The following is a 22,554-nucleotide window of genomic DNA, read 5'->3' as shown; positions in this document are numbered from 1 at the left end:
GGCCACGTTCTGCTCTCATCAGCAATGCAGATTCCCACCAATGGCACCTTGATAAAAATTAATAGAAAATTCAAGATTTTATCTGAAAGATTATAAATCGTTAGCATTTTACATCAAAAGACCATTAAGGTTGCATATTTAACTGCTCAAAAGGTAACACAGGTAAGCTCGGGAAATTAATCTTGAGTTCTTGGAAGAAAAACTGCTGTCATTTTTTTAACAGTAATTCCACACCTTTGTGTAAACGTCATTTTTTCTGGTTTGGTACTCAGCAGTACCTAACCCATCCCGTTGCCCTTCATAGGCTTGGACAAAGGTAATAAATCTGTATTTGGTTTTACAACTCTGTAGATGCTGAGCATGAAGGAAGAGATCACTAATTGTCTCTTCTCTCAGCTACACTGGCTGCTTAAAACTAACAAATAGAAGAGAGTTTGTTGTAGAAAACACTGGTTTTACTGTAACCACTGACAAAGGTTACAAAGGCTGGGGAAGCTAATTCAGCTCAAATTTTTGCAGCTGGATATTAATGGTGTGAGGTTTATTTTTTGTAGACAGCAGGTTTGCAGAAGTGCTGCACGATCAGCTGTTCTAGTGAAAGCACGGCAAAAAATGCTTTCCACAGAGGAATCCTTCCAGCAGAGAGTATTTATCATTTTGTATTGTGCAATGGTTGAACTAATTTTGCTGTCAGTCCCACACTCAATTTGGGGAATAAAATAAATGTTGACTAACTGTTCATTCACTCAGTGTGGAAAAGATCCAGTGGAAACCTAGTATTTGACCATGCACTTAAATACTTTAAAACCATTGATTTACACAAGTGGGCTGAATTAGGATTGTAGAGACCATCTTCATTCTGGCATGTGTTAGATTCTGAGGAGTTAAATATGCAACTTTAAAGCTCTTTTAATGTAAACAAACAAAAGCAACATGAAACAAGCCATATGGTGGTGGTCACGCATACATACCAAAATGGTTCCTACCACACTTCTGCTCTGCAAAACAACATGATGTCATCCCCTACAGATAGTCCCTTTATGATTCCAAACCAAATATGTTTCTTTTGAAAGGAAAACACCTCTTGATTTTTTGGGGGGTCCTTTGAAAGACAATATTGTCCATAAAAGTTTAAATTCAAGTTTCCTTAGGATTTAATGCATTTAAAGTCCAAATCCTCTAAGTCAGTAATCAGGCACCTAAACAAAAGTGACTTGATTTGCCAAAGTGAGTTCAGATGACTGGGAGAATCAGGCCATCAATTAGAAAATTTTTGTATGTATTCACATATTGTTCTACCAGGTCTTACAAGGCCTAAGTGAATGAAACAGTTATGCTTCCCTTCAAAAAGTGATTTACCAGCCCTAATCTTTCCAATAATTACTAAATCAGGTACCTGGATCAGTTATGTCTTGCAACAGTGAGTAGACAGATACTGACAAGTCTTTAAAAGTTTGTGCCTTTTGTCTGTAATTGTGCACTTAGGACTTCAGACTCTCTTTTATAAAAAAAACAGTTTTGAAGATTGTTGCCATCATAAAATTCAGGTCTCTGAAAATCAGGCCACGTTCCTTTCTATGCACATTCAAAGAATAAAATTCCTGATACTTGGAAGCCACTTTTAAAAATCATATCTTGAATTTTCCTATTCCTAATTCCAATTTCTCACTAATATATTTTGCTTCCACCCAAAGCACTGTAATTTCTTTATCATTTCTTCAGTAGGCTAAAAAGTTATCTGTGGGTGACACATTCCTGGTATATTCAGGTCATCTCCAAAACAGGATACCTGTCACATATAAGACTGTGTATTTGAAGAGCAAGATTTTCTTACTTTTTTTTTTTATGTATTGCACAATGAATTACAAGTCTGTATTTGATAGAATATATTGGTTAGTTAACGTTAAGAGCATTTCTTAGCTGCTATTCAATGTGACCAAACTAACAAAGGTGTATCTTGCATATAGTTTTAACATTATACATAAAGAAAGGCTTTAAATGATGCTAGGACTTTTAAAATGTGTTTCTCACTAAACTTTTTTCCTACATGAAGTTTAAAAATTGCTCTTCCTTTCTGTTTCTTTTTTCCCTACAACAGACTGGACCCTGGTTAATCTTCTTAATTTGGATTTTTGTCATATTAAAATTGATCTGATTAAAACCGCAAACATTCTAATAGAATTCTGAGGTGAAAGAAACCATGTCTTGTACACACACATACAAAAAATAGAAGAAAAAAAAAAAATCTATTTTATCTCTCCCATTCCTCCTTCTTAGTCAGTAGTTTCCTACCACTAGCTCAATCCTGCAAGCTTTAAACATCTTCAGTAAACTGTTATTAGTGCTGTTGAAAGGAGTTTCAAGAGTGCTCAGCATTTCTCAGTTGTGGGGCTAACGATCAGACCCGCAACACCTTTGGCATAGAAATAGTCTCTCTGCAGCCAGTAGGACTCCAGGTATGACTAAAAATATACAATAATAGTCTCTTTTTTCTGAGTTCTTGAGGGTGGGTATATGTTTCCCTAAATCCTAAAATGCTAGGTTTTAATCTATAATTATGATTAAATACATAGGTACACTTTTGTCTCAGTTCTAAAAATTAGGTTTTGATGCTTTCTTCTTTGTTACATTTTTCATTTGAGGACCAAAAAATGGCTATCAATTCAGAATTCAACATATTTTAAAATTTCTTTAGCAGCAGCATCACCATGCTGAAATAAGAAACAAAAAAATCAAACATTTTTCCTACTCTTTCCAGCACCCCACTGAGAGGTTGTGGAAATGAGTTGCACACTTCATTTTTTTACTATTTTGAACTGTTGCACTGGGGCATGCATCATGGTTGAGAGAATGTCACAAATTTTATACTTTTTTAGAGATGCATCCACCTACCCAGCCGTTTAGAAGAATGTATTCATGCAGGGAACTTTAATTCTATTTATTGCTACTTTCACGTAATTGAACTCAAACAGACTTGCTCATTACTCATTTTAGCATACATTGTAATCTGATGCTTAGAGCAGTGTAATGCATGATTTTGTACCTTGTATTTAAGAAATAGATGTAATTGTATTTTTCTTTCTGTGGAGACCTCTTATGAAAGTAGACATCCTCAGAAGAAAGACACTGTGTTCAAACTGCAGATCATCTATAATAATCCTCTATATTTAATATGGATCTGCTTGAAACATCCATGTGTCCCTGAAAATTACTCTTACATGGCCATAAACTCACATGGCCATGAACTCACACTCACAGCATAAAAATGAATCACACATACTATCACTATAGACTGTGTAAGTACCATATACTATCAGTAAGGAAAAATTATAGTTGGGAAAGGAGCGGGTTTAGCGGTGTTGACAACAGCCCCTGCTCTTTGATGGAAAGTGAGAGGGTATCTGATGGTGTCTCCTTTGGTTCCTTCACAAGCCAAGCCAAAAACTACTGAGAATCTTCTCAGTCCACTGCTAAGCAGCCTAGAAAGACAACTTGCTCCATGATTCTTCTCTCAAGTGGGAAAACAAGAGACTGCAGAGACTCTGCCCTATGTTGAATCTCAGCTTAATTCCTGCTGTACGCCATGACTCATCCAACTAAGAGCAATTAGCAGCCCTTCCTCTGTACCTACCCCGAAAGAACGATCAGAGGATAGCCAACCTGATTGTTGTTTTCCTGTGCCATGACTCAGATATCACAGTTATCATGTGCACATGCAAGGAGAAAATTTAATATGTAGCAAAATAAGGCATGAACCAGACTTCCTAGAAGCCTTCCACTTACTCTTGTGCTGGTTAATCTTTTTCTAATTAATTATGTAAACAATGAGTAATTGCTGTATTTTGCACTTCTTTTAAGGAATGAGCAGAAAAGCTGGCATGAATAGTATTTATTTCACAATATGCCATAATATGCCATTATATAATATATATTATTAAATACATCATAATGATATATTTGAGCCATAGTATTGATACCTATTTTTATGTATTTTATGTATGCATGTATAATAGATATATATATAATAAACACACAATACATATATATAAATTATAAATTATCTTTACAGTAGTATCCACTGGTACTTCTACTTTCTAAGATAATTACATAGCAATTTTGTAATACTTGAAAATTTTTCAGTAAACCCAAGTTAAAACATAGGGAGTTAACAGCTGAGTTTTTATGACATAGTGTGATCCATCAGCACAGAAACCAGTAGGTGGGACTGGGATGTTTTGTAGTCGCTACATTTTGTAGTCTTTGTCAATAAATTCACTGAACTGAGTCAGAATGGTCTTATGACATTTATTCATAGTAGTATGAGGCACTGTGAATGTCTGGTTTATAACATAATATAACAAACCTTCCCCTAATTAGAAAGTTAAAAACTTCATCACTTTTCTTAGTCAAGAGAAATCTTTAACATCCTGTGCTAATTTTTTTCATGGGTCAGCTCTACCACTTGTGTTTCAGTAACTATGTGAGAGAAAAAAAATCAGTAGTCTGGAAGCGAAACTAGAGGATTTTTATTCTTAGTCTTTCCCTTCTGTAGTTTGGGAAACAGCAAATTATAAAGCTGGCTTTGATGAGGAATAAAATATAAATGACATGTTCACGATTACCGAAGGGAAGAAAATTTCCCTGAAAAGTCATGAAGGGGAGCACAGGTGGGCTTTGGAAAGTCCATTGACTGGGAACTATAGAGGCTAATTTTGGCTGGATGTGACCCAAAGAAAGCAGCTGCTAAGTGTGACATGAAGACATTCCAACAGCAATACTGCCACTGGAAATGTCAAAAGGAGGTCTTACGAAGGCAGAACCAATATCCTTTAGATTCTTAAAAATATACACCAAAATGCAGCCTTTTGTGCTTAAAATTGTACATATGACTACTGAAATAGTAAGGCCTCTGTTCACTAAATAAATATGGCCCATTCATGCAGATTTTCATACTGTAGCCTAGTATGAGAGATTTTATATAGCCATTTTACTATAATATTGCTATGTACATATAATTTGAGCATTCTTAGTGCTTGTAGAGAAGAATCGTGTTGCTTCCTGGCCTGGACTTGGGTGCTCAAAGACATGTTGAGTGTTGGTTTTACCCAGTTTCATTTTATGGGCTCTAGTTTAACCCATGGTTTTCATAACAGACGTGATGAGTTACCAAAGGGTTTAAAAAAACCCCACAAAAATACTTGCTGAATGTTATTAATTTACAAAGAAGCTCAACTGTCAGACAAAAGGCTAACAGGTATGACAAAACATTACAGAGATTCTAAAAGAAGGGCAAAATGTGTGAAGTTCTTTTGAAAATTAGAACACCAACCTCATTAGAACTAACTGGCAAGTTAAAACTCTGGTATGAGCTGCTCTTGTGCATTTGCTAAGCGTAAGCATATCCCCTTTCTGTCTTCATTTTGCTAGGCTAAACAAACCGATCACTTTTAATCACTTCTGATAAAAGACCTGTTTTCTTGGACTGATCCTAGCCTGAACTCATCCCTTCTGGGCTGGGATGCCAAGAATTACATTGCACTATTGCAGGTGGTGTCTGACCAGTGCCTCGTTCAAGCCCTTCAGTACTGACCTTTCTCTCCTGGAAGAGCTGATGGATGTCTTTTAGGAGGACTGCATTTCTTTTTTTCACAAATTTTATGTGAGTTATTTTATTTTACATCAGGCTCACTGCCACCCTGTGTTCTATTACTACACCCAGACCTTTCTCCTGCTCTGTCTTTTCCAGCTGAACTGCTAGCTTAAGGCAGAAACGCCTATTAGTCTTCATGTAATACTGTTACATCATACCCCACTTCTGTTACTCCATCTCTGAAGTCAGGATTACCTTCCTGTTCAATGTTGTGATTTTCCTTGGTCCTAACAATAAGTTCTAACCTTCTGGCATTAACTGATTTCACTAGTGTACCCCCTACCTTTTGTGCCAGAGTTGAAGTTTTGCTAAAGCTCTCAAAGTTTGTTAAAAAAATCTTCCAGTAAAAATACAATTTAAAAGTGCGAGTCCCAACTAAGTAAATGGCTACTCTGAGGACTGTGATGCTACAGTTTAGCAGATGGTGTTTAGAGTGCTTGACCTAGAAAATACATCAAAAATGTGTTTTCTTTTGTATGGTGCTTTTCCTGAAGAAGTACATTTCCTAAAAATTACTTCAATTATTGGGCTGTCTGTTTTACAAGAACCGTGGCTGTCATAGTTTGCCCATGCTGTCTTCCCAGGTTGTGCCAAGAAAAGATTCACCTCCCCCCCAAAGCTAATGCAAAGTGGCTCATGTACACGTTGCTCGGTGGTATCATTCCTTGGAGTAAACTGGCCATGTCCATACATTAAATTCAAGTCTCTTGACTAAGCATCATGTAGAAATCCCTATTCTTGAAACAAAATTACTTTGCTTTTTCTCTGTATGGGACTTTCTGAGATGATTGACAAGGAACAATTAGAAGACAAAGTCATCAACTAGCAGAGCATGACACCAGCTGTGAACTGTGGGACTAGAGTTTGTGACATGAAGGCATTTCAGAGTGCAAGACCTCCTCAGACAGTTTCATAAGCAATTTTAGCATTTTGAATTGGACCATGTCCTGTCAGCTACGTCTGGATTTTTCTCTTGAAGGGAATTAATTGACCTACATCATACACATGTCTGGGAGCAAATTCATATGCATTATCATCAGACAGCAGAGTACAGCCTTGAAATAAACCAGAGAGTTTGCCAAACTAACATATCATTAGGACTGCTTCTCTGCAAATAAGCAAGTGGGCCTGTTATAGCATGTACACCTGGATAGATTTCACAGGGTCCATAAGTCCAAGGGTTTACACACACAGATGAGAGGACTGGCAAGGGTTAGCAACTGACCCTTATTTAATTCCTTGGATATTGCTTTTTTCTTTCCCAAGAAATGTGCTGTTTTTACCCTACTGCCAGGTGCTGGGCAAGTTCCACGCAGTAGGCAGAAAAAGAAGTAGGTAGTCCTGTGAAATGTCATTTCTGAGTCTTATTATTACATTTCCCACTGGTGTCATCTGCAGTGAGGGCCCTGTTGTGTTTGAAACTGTAGAAGCATTCAATAGGAGTCAGTACAAAACCCAAAGAGCTAACAAAAGGAAGGAAAAATAGAGATGAAGTAATATTCCTAGCAGCAAACATCTGGTGTGTGGTCAGCCAAGAAAAGAACTCCAGTCTTCTGACTCCCTCAGTAAGGCTTATTCTAGCTGACTCTGCTTGCTCACTCCAGTCATCCCCTCCAAAATAAATCCTCCAGGGACTGGGTAGGAACAAGCTCAGGGCGATTTCATGCAAAAGAACAGGTTGACAGCCCTGCAGGAGGTCTATCATAGAACAGAAAGCCTATGCAGAGGTTCAAAGCCCTTACAGAAGGGATACATGGGGCTTCATTCTTTTGTAGACAAATATGGAACAGGATAGGGAATAGAACAGCTTCAGCTTTTCAGTCCTAGAAAAAGCATGGAAATGAGTAAATTTGCTATTAATATCTTAATACAAGCTGTTGAGGGTGTTTACAATTTCTAAGATAAATAGCTGCTTTCTAATATTCTGTGCACAGGGCTGATTGTAAAAAAAATTGTGTCATGTTCACTTTCCAAATTTCAAAACCCCCAGAAATGAACATAAGACCCTACAGGATGTGCTGCCTAGCACTGGAGGACTTGACACAAGGTTTTCTAGTATGACATCTGAATACAAAAGATAGCAGTTCAGAGAACTCTGCCACCTTTTTTCATTTATATTCTGGCAGGTCGCTTGCTGGTTTCACTGACTCAATTGTCTGACATGCAAATAAGTCATAAGAGTGTCATTTTTAGTATAAATAGCTATTATGGCTCATCTGACAAATGAAACCTGCCTAACAACATTTAATTTCCTGAAATGTAACAATGTGTAATGCTTTATAAGTTACACATGTCAGGACTGATGGACTCATATATGGTTTACTTCTGGGCTGCTGGAAGAAGTTATCCAATATCCTCTTACCCCTGAACTGGGTTCGTCTGAACAACTGAAAGCAGAAGACGGAAACATCCCCTTATGCCTGTGAAAGAGGTTCTGTCCCAGGCCGAACAAACCATAAAACCACCCTGGCAGGTTGCTGGCAGGAATCTATTTGTTTAAGCAATTTTCATCCTACATCAGTTGAAGGGAATTGTATTTATCGAGACCCATTGCTTGGGCTAGCCCAGTGTGCAGATGGAAGCGGGTTAGAGAGCGCAACGTGAGCATCCCCACCAGCAGACTGGTGTCTTCTTCCACCAGCATCACTCTCTGCAGAACAATGGTTTTTAACACCCTAACCAGTAGCTGGTTGCCCACCCTGTTCACTTCTGACTTAAAAGAGACAAGAGACAAACACCTCTACCAACACAGCTGAGAAGGCAGCGTTCATGGCAGTGGGCTAGTATGAAGTACATTGGAGTGAGCTGGATGGACACAACCTCACTGGATCCAACAGAGGGTGTCCCATTATAATCCCCAAATCTTTGCATAATTACATATGGATCCATATTTACATACAAGTCATCAGAAATCTGACAGTCACCCAAACTGGGCTAGTTTTCAGAGTGAATTCTCCTCTTTGCCCACATATGAGGTATAGCCCAGAGAGCAGGCGGAGTGCACACGCTCATGCTGACTCAGTGATGTGCCTCAGTTGTAACCAGAGAAACTCCCATGGGTTTCCAGACCCTGCTTTGTCTGTAAAAATAATTATAAGGACACACAACAGCCAGCAGTGATGGATATATTTTCTATGAGCGGGACTGTAATTATTCACTAAGACCATAAAATAGCTATCAGAAATGAACAAATCACTGACTTGCGCAAAACCTGGAAAATTGATCTAGAGGTGAAAAAGTCCTTACATCTCTGCTAGAGCTCCTGTTCAGTTTTAAGTGTATGTGGGTGAAGGAGGACTGAAGCGTGTCAGAAAATCTGCAACACTCTAATGACTTCACTCACATCATTTGTTTGTGTTTACTTCTGCTGCTAACGTCTAATCCATTTTTCCTCAGGGGAAAGACTGGAATAATTTCCAGGCATCAAATAAACAAACCAAACTGCATTCTTCTTGAAATTAGGAACTTCTTTTGTCATCTTCCCTCCTATTCATCTCCTTTCTGATGTACACAGTCCAAGAGTATATGGGAGAATATTAGACTAAAGCTCTGTGATCTGCACTGGACGCCAGTCATCTGCTGGAAGGAATCCAAGGTTTTAGATCTAATCTATAAAGTCCTGAACAGTTTTGGATCTGGCAAATATGAGGAGGTCACTTCTCTCCCTGGGCCTTGCTATCACATTCAAGGATGTGTAGGTCCATCAAGATAAATAGCACAAGGTGTGCCTAGCAAAAAGTCCTTAAATTTAGAAATCATTTTCCCTACTTCCATACCCTTCTGGACATGCTGTGAAGCCTGCTTTCCCCTCTCCATCTTAAATCAGCTGAGTGTGGATTGAGGCTTTTCTATTTACCAGCTATCCTTTATCCTTGTTGTCATGTTTCCATTTATCAAGTAAAGGCCCAAAGTATTGAATAGGTAACTGTAGATATATTTTTCAAATTGAATAACTAATTCAGTAAAATATTTTGAGTCCCTTCTTAATAGCTTTTCCATTCCTTTAATCATTCTTGAGCTCTTTTTTGAGCCTCATTTAGTACCTTTCTTAAGATGTGGTAACAGTAATACGTATAGTATTCCAAAGGAGGCTGTTACACTGAGCTATATGTGCATATATATGTATATATTTTTCATACTCTCCATCCCATTCCATAACCACTCTAGAAACTCTTTGTTTGCTTGTTTGCTTGTTTTTATTACGGCTGCAGTTTGACATAGGGTTTTTTTGTGCTGTCCATAGCGATGTCCTCATATCTTTCCTGGGCTGACAGAGGCAAATCAGAACCCTATAAGATATTTTCAAGTAGATTGCTATTCCTCCTGCATGTATTATCATTTAACTCCATTTGTCATCATTTTGCTCGTTCATCTAAATCCCTCTGAAAATCTTTATATTCTACTTGAGCTTGTCCAACCTGAATAACTTTGTCTCATTTGCATACTTTGCACTCCACTGCTCATTTCCTTGTCCAGAGCTGCAGTAACTAACAATGAAACCAGTATAGCCTTTTTAGGCTTTATACTTTTCCTGATTTTCCCCAGAGTCAAAAATATCCAGGTCAGAGAACCAAGTAACATACATTCTGGTGCTTGCCTAGCCACAGGTGAAATAGTCCCAGAGAAGAGTATCAAATTCCAGCTCTGAAGTACTATTCTCTCTGGTGAAGCTCTCCAGTGAAGGTCAGATGTGGTGGCTGCACAGGAAAGGCAACTGATGTGCCCCCACAATGTCTTTTCTGATAAATAGTTTAGACACTTCTATATTAAAGACAGGTTTACTGAAGGAATGGAGTACGGAAAGTTGGAAGAGATGAAAATTCTTCCTATCCTTCCCATCAGTATGCTGATGTGTACATTCTCACATCATCATGATGGGATGTGTATGATACCATCACTGTATCCAATTTTGATATTGAAGATATTCAGGGATAGGTGTGTAACTGGTATATTAACAGTTGTAGCTCCAATTTCTGCAGTAATTAACTGAGGATCTCTCAGGACTAATTAGTGGTATTGATTAGATAAAAAAGGGATGGTTTCTTCCTCTACTCATCATCATTCCTTACTTCCATAATACAGAGGTTGTATAAAAGAACCTGTACAACAACTTTGCTGTGCACTTTTTAGAGATGGATAGTTTTCTTGGCTCTTCAGCCTGTATGACACCTCAGCAACTGGCTTAGGAAAAAAAAAATTAGGGTTTAAATCATTGTCCCGTACCCTGAGAGATTTCTGGATATTTTTAATGACCAAAAGTTCATACAAATACATTTTCAAACAATTTTTCACCTGGAAAAAAAAGGATCACTGCAACTACTTGCTTTTGCTTGAAGTTATTTAGATATCACCTTTCATTAATAGTAGCAATTTTCTGTCATTTGAAAACTTTATCACTAAGAATACACAAACACCAATGCTTACTTAGATAACTGGTAACTGTGACAAAACCCAATAATAAACTGAAGTTTGGGAACTTGGAAACAGTACCTTGATAAAACAAAATTTTATCACCATTAAACAGTGACAGCAGGTTAGATATTACCCTCTAACTCATGAGAACTTTGTAAAGCACCTCAAGGGAATTAATATATGTATTACACTAAGGTTGTGGCTGGTAAGCCTGCTGAAGGAAAGATTCAAGAGTGAAGGGGCTTCAGATCTACTCATGCTCCATCTAGGCAACTCCTGTATGGTCCCAGCTTTGGTGACACAAGACATTCATACCAAACCTCAGCTCCTCCATTTTGTTTGTTTGTTTGTTTGTTTTTTAATTGAATTTTCTGTGATTTGGTCTCTTTGTCAAACATGAGGCCTGTCTATCTGTTCCTGAGGCATGCTGTAAAGACTTTCATTATGAAAGAGACTGGGCAGCTGGGCTATAGGTGCTTGGCCCCGTGCAGTGCCACATAGCTGGACCTGTGCAAGACTGGGATGACTCTTGTGTTAGCTCAAGTTTGGGAAACCCTCACCAGCCACAGGAGAGTGGCATGGTGGCAGGGCCATGCTACTTCTGGCATACAGCTAGCGCCCATGGGGACATACATTCTCAAAATCTTAAATTTCCCTGAAAGTCATTGGTACCTCTGGAGTACTTATGAAGGCTGACTGCTTAGCCTTCTGAAACCATGATCAACAGAGGGAAGCAGTTTCCACCACAGGACACATTCATGTTTCCTGCTTTGAACTAGTCTCTACAAAGGCAACGATGCTTCCTGGAGAGGCTGTGGCCAGTCCGTACATCTTGCAACACTATCCATAATGCAAGGCAAAGCTCAGCCTAGTGCTGTGTCAAGTCACCTGAGCTACCCCGAATAACACAATTCAGCACATCAAGTGACAGTTTCAGTTCCCTGGTGAGCTTTCTCAACAAACTCTCTATCACATGAGTGTTATCATATCTAGGTACATTTAAAGTCATACCTATCTGAACACGTCTATTCAGATATGTGTAAATACCTGAGATAGGTGAGTGGTTTCCATGCGCAGCTCAGTTTGCTGAGCTTCTTATGGAGTAGAGAATAACAGAGTCAGTGGGAGCACTGACACTAACTCCAGCTCTCTGTCCTCTCCCTGCAAGCTCCTTTAGGGCTCAGCACCCCACTACAGGCCAGGTGAAAAGGAACCATAATGACATAATTCAGAAGAAAAGAGGAAATTGTCTCAGGTCTGTGAAATATGTGATTTGAGACTGATAAATACTTGTGTCCCTGCAATATTAACTGCACAAAACTGATTTTGTGGGGAGAGTGGCCTATTTAGCTATATGTCGTGGTGCTTGAATTGTGGCCAGTGGTTTTCAGTAATATTCTTAGTCAAGGAGGCAAATTTGCTTAACATCTGTCATTCATTCTTCTCTGGAAGGGTTATGGTGTTGTCCTTACCCGGTGGAGCCACCAGCAAGCCATCCCGAGGTGCAGCCAGCAAAAGAACAGTCCAGAACAGCCCTTTTCAGTTCTTCCACAGTTGCTAAGCGAGCACTCAGGTCAACACAAGCTTTCTCAGCTTCAGCTAAATCCAGACCCTGAGAGTTGTTCTTGGACTCAAGTGCAAACACTTTCCCTGCAGCACCAAGAAAGGACATGTCACTCGTCATGGTCTTGCACTCAATGCATATTCAACAAAAATATTGCAAATTGTCACCAAATAAAGTCTCCTTGCTTTTACTAAATTCATTTTAATGACCAACCTACTTCTTGGAATGAGTAATTTTATCAACACTGTAAATACCTTTGTCTTAGCTTTTCTTTTAGTTTTGTTCATCACCAGAAAAGCAAGTATGGCTAAGTCCCGAATTATTCCAATCCCACATGAGAAGCTTGTCTTGCCTCTATAGGTCTGTGCTTAAGATCTGGAGAAGAGAAAGCTTGACACTCTCTTATATGCACATATATAGTCAAAGTCAGAACATCTCCTGTAGACTATAACACTGGAATTCATTGCTAAGCATTTTACGGTTACATTTATAACAACTACATGTATAAAGCACAAATCTAAAAGCCAGTATTACAGCCCAGTCTTACATGTCAGAAATAGATTTATACTTATTCTCTAAAATCAAAATGATGTAATTCTATGGCAATTTTTGTCTAAATGCTGTTGCAAAGCCACTTTGTTTTCATATCTTTCTGGAAAGACAGACAAAATTTTTTTCTTAATGGAAGGCTTTTTTGAATGAGCATGAGAACAAATTTAGCATAACAATTTCTTGTGTTATTTTTATTTTTAGTTCAGTTTATTTTATTTTAATTTATTTAACACTGTGAAAGCTATAAGGGTGAAAGTTAGAGGTTTTGGCAACTGGGAACAGGGCAGTTGGGGTTTTGGCAGTGAAGCTTGAGAAGTTACTGGGTTATGGAATAAACACATTAGCTGGATGTCTCCAGAAAAAGAAATAAACAATGAGACAGTTCACAGTGCTGACATTTAAATTGCTGTAAGTATTTTCTTTCTGAAAATAACATCCTTCAGAATACCTTCCAAATTTCAAAGGTACAGATTGAGGTTGCCTGCAGGTGCAGGAAGACAACTTTTAAGTTAAGCACTGTTCATTCATTAAATGCCTGGAAACACTTATTATGTCTTATTTCAAAAGTAGATTAGTGGTAGTGATTATATGAATGCATAGCTTCTAGCACATACTGAGTGTTCCCAGTGTATCTAGATTCACACTCATAGGACATATTGACCAATGTCAGAAATCTTTCAGACTGATTCAGCCCGATCATCCACCAAGGGCCACCCCCACCACATATCATTTCATCAAACTGATAAATCTGAATCTAATCCTCAATATAGGGAACTGATACAGGGAAGGTCTGTACCTGACATCTTTCTGTCCTCACCTGTGCACAGTTTAAACCACTGGAAGAATCTCAGCCAGTAGAGCAAAAAATGCAACGTTTCTTTCAAGTAAATACATCATTTGTGTTCACATTAACTGGCAAGTGCAGATGGGTCCTGATGAAGATTCTTACTTTGGTGGGAATTCTACATGTGGACAGTAAGAAGTTGTCCTGATTTGGGCAGACAGTGGTTTAAATAAGCAGGACAAGCAGCAATGAAAAGGAATTTAATCTGAATTCAGAGTACCCAGAGTGATTTTCTCAGGCAGCTAATGGTAGTTGACCAAAAAATGCAACCCAGAAGCACAGATCAGTGTCCTAACCACTGGTCTACATTGTCTCTTTATTCTCAACTATAATCAGTACCATGATTAGAACTGCAATTAGAACAGGAGTTTACACAGACCAGTGAAAAAAGCAAGCCTCTACACTCCTAAGTACCAGAACATCAGGATTCTTCGCAAAATGTCGCAAATAATGCACATGAGACTAATGTAGGCCAATGTTACTAAAGCCATGAATAGACAGGGAAGTATGCATGGCATAGGGAGAGAAATAATTTAAGCAGGAAGATGGTGGTTTTAAACAGCCATTCTTAATCTGTAAAACAACTTTGTGCATGAAGGTAAACAGGGATTAAGTGTAATACTTTACTGAGGCTTTGTCTGAAATAAAAACTTGTCTACATTCTACATTTCACCATTGACTGTCAGGATTGAGATGCATCATCAAAGACATATAGGGCAAGTTTGTGTAGCATCTGACTGAAATCATAAACTTTGGTTTGATATTGCAGTAATCCTTATTTTCCAGCTGTTAGTATTTCAGTTAGAAGACTTAGAGAAAGGAAAATCATGAAGGATCAAGTTCCATCTAGATATAATTAGAAGAAATTAAGTTCATTTAGTCTTTTTACCAGTAAGTAACAATTACATTTTTAGAGGTGTTTAGCTAGCCAAGACTGAGGTTTAGACAGCTTTCCTTAACTACTGTTTGCTAGTACTTGTGATAAATTAACTTTTTATTAGAAACTATGAAGATGCTGATTCAAAACAGAGCCTTGTCATTCAAAAAGCTATCTGGAATGTCCAAATTATGTAGACAAATAGGTTTCAGTGTAAACTAGGAAGGATTTACTGGTTGGGAAAATTACAGTGAACAGTTTTATAGGAAATTCAGGTTAGCCAGAAGTGGATAAAGAAGGCTGACCTGCTTACCAGGCTGACCCAGGAATCTTCTCCAAAGCTTTAGAAGCTCTATGGCTATCTGCCCAGTTTTTAAGATGTGACTTCCGTTTTTTCCTAATTTCTTACTTAGAAAATATAATAGCAAGCAAGATTCACTTATCAGACGCTTGACCAATGGAATAGCTGGATCCCCAGTATCCTGAGTTGTGTCACATTACTGAGGGGCATTTACAGGAAAAAAATACAGGAGACATGCTATCACAGTAATATGAAAAATGCAAAACCACATCAAAACAGGAAATCCCCTTAAATAAATAAGATTACAACACTGAGGTTGAATTTTGCACCTTGCAGTGGCATGCTTGAGATATTAATGTATTGAATTTTTCTTTTTATCAGAAAAGTGATACGATTTTCAAGCTGGGGATCTAAGGGTCCTGGTTAAATATTTGCAAAATTTTTATCACTGCCAGTTGCAATTAAAAGTTTTTTTTAAAAAGGTTTGTCTCACCTACTTGATGATATCACAGTCATTGGTACTGGGGTTGTGAAAAGTTCCTTTCTCTCTAGCATGTTATGACAGTGCAGAGTAGCTGAAATCAGTTTTCTCTCTGAGATAGTATCAAGAGATGTATTGTCATTTTGTTTTTAATGTGCAATTCTAAATATGAGACTGCTCTGTATTTCCATTAGGCACAGGGTAAAGGATCATGCCTTTGTGCTTATTCGTGTGAAGAATGTAGTATGACTTTGGTTGTGGTACCTTTGAACAGCCACTGTGTCTGAAATCCCTCTCAACTCTCTCCCTTTATTTCTGCCCCATAACATTTGTTTCCCATAATATGATGATGGGAGAGGTGGTGTGGAAATTTGTTCCCAAAACTCTACGTACTTTTCTGAAGCCTTTTTAAACAAAGCCAGTCCCTCTGGTCTCAAGATCAAGCTAAAAATCCATACAAAGTAGTCTTTCTCCGGAGGTTTAATGCACATCTTGAGTTTAGCAGGTTCCCCTTCGAAACCAGTGAGAAAGTTTTAACTTCAATGGTAAGACATAAATGATATGACATAATTCTTCCAACTGTTAATTAACAGCTGGTTTCATAGTTTTGAAGAAAAATTCACACTTGAACCCAGAGTCGTTCTTTAATAATTAGCCTGTATTGTATTGCTAGCCTCTACCATCATCTGAACACTATTAATACAGAATATTGATTATATTTAGATATATTGATAAAAGAACCATTTTTATTACTGCTTGGCACCAAAACTTTGTAAACAAGCAAAAGCTGAATATAGTTTTTACTTCAGAGTACCCCAGTATATTCTGATTGAAAACTTACCCATAGGAGCATAGATCTCAGGGTGTCTAGGATTCATTTTTATCACTTTGTTTAATCCTACATAACTAGACTGTAGAATTCCCCCAGTAATTCCACCACTGAGTTCAAAAATTCATGGTTCAACTAGACCATGTCTTTTCAAAAGGCATCCAGTCATGATTCAGTGACTCCAAGTAATGGAGACTTTACAGCACACTTTATAGTAAACTGTTCCAATGGTTCATTATTCTCACTCCACCTTATTTCCAGTTTCAAATTTTTCTAAACTCAGCTTCTAAAAACTGGATCATATTATGCTTTTGAGACTGAAGAGCTGTCTACAATCAGATATATGGAAGCCCAAAAAAGGGACTCACCAAGAATAAAACCAGTCCAAAACCTGTTTCTTCATATTTTTAGGAATCTCATTGGAATTAGCAGAATTTTATTCATTAGCAGGAAGACAGAATTTGGCTAATTTATTCTAATACAGTAACATACAGTAACATATACAGCAAGAAGCTCTTCTGAGGTGTACAGGTACAGTTCAAAGCCCACTGAAAGGAGTTCAAAGTCCTCCATGTCTTCAGTAGGATTTGCATCATGCTTGAAGAAGAAACATAAAACTGCATAATAATATATACTTTGCAATAAAAATGTCTCTTGCAAATAATATAAAATGCAAGCACTTTAAAAGGCATGCCCAGTGTGCTGATCTCATGACATGATACTGGTTCAAAGGATAAAACCTAATCAGTTTCAACAAAATAAATGTGGTGAAAGATATGTAAATGAGGAGTCTAATTTATTTCTACTGAAACACTAAAAACTTCAAATTGAGGTAGAAGAGAGCAGAGGAAGGGAAGGTCACTTCTGTACTTCAAGAGCAATTTAATTTCCATTTCTACGGCTGTATGTAACAATGGTCTTGATTGTAATAGTAAGGGTGGATGATTCAGTAAAACTGTACAATTACAGACAAGAGATTTGGGTAATTACCAGTTCTGTTTAGTGTTCATGAATGTAGAGTTTATTTCTGCGAGAAACTAAAGTGAATGATGTCTTATTTAATTCAAATTGCTTAAAATATTACATCATCAGAAAAACAGCAAAATTGGGGGCTCACCTTTGAGTTTCTCCTCAGCTAAATCTAGTTTGAGCTTAAATTTTAATTTTACTACATGCTTTAGGATCAAATAGTTGTAAGAGTTTATGCATTTATTTTTGCAACACACAAGAATACATGCTGTTTTGCAAGTGGGAGTTTGAAATACTTAGACACCTGCTACTCAAATGCAAGTGTCTAGAGAGAGCAAATAAGAAAAAGCATACTCTGCCTTTTCTTTACAAAAAAGGTGCAAAGCAAACCAAAGGAAAAAGTATAGTAGTTTTTTTGTTTGTTTTTTTTTTTTTTTTCTGCCTTTGACATTGGACACATCTGATTCTAGGTCAGAGGTATGTATCTCAGATCCTCACCTAATTGTGCCTAGTTTTTTGGATTCAGGATCCTTCCACTGGCAACCTCTGCAGTCACTGTGCATGGGCACTACCAGATGACTGCTTGACCAACAGGTCTTCCATGTAACCCGAATTTAGCCAACAGACCAACTCCACTTCCACTCTGGGACAATTAGTAAAGTTTTGCAATCAGAGCAGTTTTTTCAATTCAGGAGTGTCTTAGTAAGGCAGGTTAATCGCCATCATTCTTTCCTGACATGCTCTGTCTCAGAGCAAGTACTCTACAGAAAACCATGGTTCATACGTATGAATATTTTAGCAACTGTGAAAAAACAGAAGAGGGAGTCAAAAAAAGCAGAGGCGCTTTCTGGGCAGGATGCAGGAAGTCACATCCTTGTTCTCCTATTGCAGTGCAAATCCAAGGAAATTTTTAAAAGTCCATACTCGCACTGGTATAATTGAGATCTGTCACGATAACATATATTATTCACCAGTAACTGCACTAACAGTAGTGGCACACCATGGTACGTCAGGGCAGGAACAAGCCCTTGAGAAGCTTTCTGTATGTCTGACCCCGACCTTAACAGCTATGAGCAAGCACATTTCAAATGTAAAAGAACTGCAAAGCGAAACAAAGCTTTCATTTCAGCATTTACCTTGGTCTTTCTGGAGTCTAACTGCACTACAGCAATCTGTGCTGTGGTAAATACTAGTCAAAAGAGATCAATTAAGCTTTGGGGTTTTACACTTTCACCAGACCTCGTTGTCTCTAGTTTTATTGCCTGCTCTCTGTCATTATTTGTGTGCGAGATAATAAAGCAAAAGTCTTCCTCAGGGAAATATACTGTAACCGGTTTCGGACATTTGCCTCTAATAGGGGCCAGTCTGAATTTCACAGGGTTTTTACAAGGTGAATTCAAAACCCATTCAGTGGTTTGCAAGACAGTCAGTTACTTTTCATTAAAAATAACAAATATGTATCTAAAATACAAATACATATGTGTCACCCAGAACAGTCCACTGGCATTAAAGTAACATCTGCATGTGTTAGAGGGTAGCACAATTGTATTTTCACCTACAACTTAAACAAATGAGAAGGTGATTTCCTGCCTGGATCAGGCCAGAATATGTTATAAAAGAAAGTACTAATCCTGGTTTATACTCTCAGATCTTCTTAAAAAGAAGCCTACATGTAGTGGTAAATTTTAAAGTTCACGTGTTTTCTTTGGTATCAATGTACAACAAACCAGTATATAGGACAGTGTTACAGTTGTTTGCTTGAATATTAATATTAGGAGAACACACTGAAGAGCATGTTAATAGAGGACTTGCACATTTTTCACAATGATACTTAGAAATTAAATAAAAATGGAAGCTACAGTATTATAATGATGGTCTACAACTGTAATGTACTTAAGATATTCTACCCTTTAATTCTTATAATTGCTTTACCATGTGTGAAGTAAATTTTACAAACTGTTGAATGACAATTAAAATCTGTCACGAACTCTGCCTTAAAATGATCTCCAACCTTTTTTTCCCTTTCTCTTTTATAGGATGTCTGTTTAGGAAACAAGAAGATGCCATTAATTCTATAGAAATAATACAGATTGGGAGGTGCTCTTGTAAATATAAGGGAGTTCTTCAGATGAAGCATTCTTAGCAGAGGAAATAAATTATTCCTGTCCTGTCTTCTTAAGTTCTGTGGAGAACTCTCTTTCATGGGTATGCATTTTTTCCTAATTTCAGAAGGATTTTTCTAGGGAAGGAGTATTTCCTAAAATCAGAATCACAATTTTGCCTACTGCAACATAGTGTAGTTGTCTGACACATTTCTTTTCCTTCATTCTTAATGGAAAGTAATTTTCTTCAAATTTACTAGACAGGGTTCTGTTGTATAAATGGCATTTTATGCAAAGTGGTAAAACCATACAGGCAAGATTAATTTTCCCCCTTTCCTTTGTTATACTTTGTCATCAAGCTGAAATAAATTTAGATTAAAGAGCAAAAAGAGAGGAGAACAAAAAGAAGAGGTTTTTATTGCCCTATAACGTTTAAGATCTGTTCTCTGGAATAATGCAGCAAACATCAACGGTAAAGGATTAGTGTATCGAAATAAAAAAATCCTGAGATCAGGCACAAATCTATCACAGCTGTGAAAGTGAAAAAATGTGGCCATTCAGCACTGCTCTCCCAGGAAAAGACACAGTTGTTTCAAAAATAAATCGTGTTTTTGCTTAGGCAAGTTGGTCATCACTACAGGCTTAATCATTACAAGGGCAATAGGCTACTGGAAACTTTCAAGGGATGCAGCTATACAGGATTATCATCAGTGAGTAAAAAGTCCCATTTCAGAGTAACTGGTAGCTGGTGCTTCAGGCAAATTCATGTCCTGATCACATCCCTCAGCAGTGAAGTGCAGATGAAACTCACGTGCAGAAAGTTGAGCAGTTATCTTCAGCGTGTGGGGTACTGAACAGAAAAGGCTATAAAAGCCTTTGACTTCTTGTCTTCCCTTCCCCAAGTACCTGCCCATATAAATCAACACTGGGGGGCACCTGAAGTGGGCAGATGGGGACCTCTTTGGAGAAAAGATACTTTTAATTATAAGGAGAGCTCTCCTAGAATATAGCTGAGTCTTCTTATTCATGTTCTGGCTTTGTTTTATTATTCTTATTTCCTCTGGAAAAGTTCACTATCCTGTCGCTTTGATGTAACAAAACAATCTTAGCCTTCTGGGATTTTATTTCCTTTTTCTGCTTAACCCCAGGATATTTGTAGAGTCTCAAAAACCTCTGAATCAGATCTTTCCTAACCAAAATTGGGGCGTGTATTTAAGTTTCTTATTGAAAAAGAAAAGAAAAAAAAAAGGTGGTTTGTTTTTTTTTTGTTGTTGTTGTTGTTGTTTTGGTTTGGTTTGGTTTTTTTTGCAATAACGCATTTCAACATACAGCTCTCATTCCAGCCATAGTAACCCAGCCCAAACTGAATGGGGGGACTCACCATCAGCCTGTACAGAGATGATCTGAAGGATGAAGAAGACAGATCCCACGCCCTGGAGAAAGGTGAGAGAGAATCTCTGAGAGCCTGAAGCCATTGCCCTGCTTGCAAAGCCCTCAGCCGCAGGAGGTTGGCTGCCGAGGCTTTTTCTCTCTCCTCCTCTGCACTTTCGCAGCGGGGTCTGCGGTGATGATTTCAAGGAGCGCTTTCCCTCGGCAGGATCCTGCGTCTTGGGTTTACACTGAAAGCGGGAGGGGTGGAAAAAGAAAGGGGGAGGGAGGGAGAGAGGAATCCTTGGCTTGGTTAGTGTGAAGGGGAGGGGAAGGTGGGGGGGGGGGGGGAGATGTCCAGCCAGCTGGGGTTGGGGAGAGGCTTTATCCAGCCCCGTCTGCAGGGCAGAGCATGCAGAGAGCCAGTGTGAAAAGTCACATTACCCTGTCAGTAAATACCTAATGGATCACGGTGGAAGAAACGTAAAAGCCAGGAGGGAGAGAAAAGTGTGTGGGGGGGTGGGGAGCAGGAAAGCACAAGCGACGAGCAGAAGAAATCCCCCGGCTGAGAGGAGAAGGGCAGCTAGATAGCTGGCGCTGGTACGCGGTGAGTTTGCGGGGTTAGCTGTGCATCTCCGGAGGGATGGGATCAGAGGTGGGGAGTGTTTTCTCTCTGCAACACGAAATCAGCCAGCGGCACGCTGCCGGGGGCTGCAGGTCTGGGGCTGCGGCAGCGAGAGGGACGGTTTTCAGGTAAGGGCTGAGGAAAGGTGACAAAGGGCATGGGACCCTGGCGGCCGAGCCTCCCTGAAGACTGCGATTGGGATGGGTTACTCCTGCTATTTCAGATCCCAGCGTTGGGACGGGCATGGGGAACTAAAGGTTGAAGTGGGAGTCTGTCAGCTGGTCTCTGTCAGCACTTCTGGCCCAGATGAATGGTGCTGGTCAGGTTTGAACGCTCCAAAAGCAGCTGATGAAGGGGGTTTCCAGCTCCCACTAGCACTTACAGCACTGACATCTGTCCCTTATTCTCATTTGTCCTATATTTGTCCCAACACGACTCAGAAGAAACTCCCACAATAAGAGGAAACATATTGGTGGGGATGCCAGGATTTATTTCGCTAAATATATAAATGGAATAGTTTTGTGTTGCTGTTGGAACTGAGCAGAGCTCAGAAATGTTGTTTTCATATTCCCATCCTATTTTGCTTTTCTTTCAGCTTCTTAAAATTTTTTCCCTTCAAAATTTGAAGCTGGGCAAAAAAACACTCAATCTGCTAGAAACTCTGAGCCACCAGGAAGAAAAGTAAGGACCTGACCCTCCTCCTTGCCATAGGCCTCGGTGCCCTACACAGCAAGGTGCTGGTAGACAGTTGCAGGCATCTTCTGATAATGATGAACCTGCCCAATGTTTGGTTTGGTCTGACTGAAATGACTCAAGCTCAGGAACTTCTGTATTTGATATTCAAGGAGGCAAGTAACACCACAATACTGGATACTTCAAAAATACCCTCATTTGATGAATTCGGGCAGCTAATGCTCTGAACCTGTTGACTTTTAAAGCATTGTAGCATTCTTTCCTTTCCTTATAGCCGTGTATGGCAT

The 22,554-nt window shown here is 38.7% G+C and overlaps 1 protein-coding gene across 1 annotated transcript in view; it reads right to left on the bottom strand.

Moving 5' to 3' along the window:
• The window catches only part of SUSD5 (sushi domain containing 5), a 43,402-nt gene extending 22,197 nt beyond the window's left edge, over positions 1-21,205 (bottom strand). Inside the window, exons 1-2 of the mRNA XM_009968434.3 lie at positions 20,963-21,205; positions 12,535-12,712 (exon numbers count right to left, since the gene is read on the bottom strand). Coding sequence (XP_009966736.2) covers positions 12,535-12,712; positions 20,963-21,056 — 272 coding nt within the window. The 5' untranslated portion in view covers positions 21,057-21,205. The remainder of the gene's footprint in view (positions 1-12,534; positions 12,713-20,962) is intronic.
• Positions 21,206-22,554: the final 1,349 nt, after the last annotated feature.

This window comes from Tyto alba, unplaced genomic scaffold, assembly GCF_018691265.1.
Source record: "Tyto alba isolate M040663 unplaced genomic scaffold, T.alba_DEE_v4.0 Super-Scaffold_46, whole genome shotgun sequence".
NCBI classification, from domain to species: Eukaryota; Metazoa; Chordata; class Aves; order Strigiformes; family Tytonidae; genus Tyto; species Tyto alba.
Note: the sequence above shows the minus strand (reverse complement) of the source record. Positions and strands in the feature narration are given on the sequence as shown.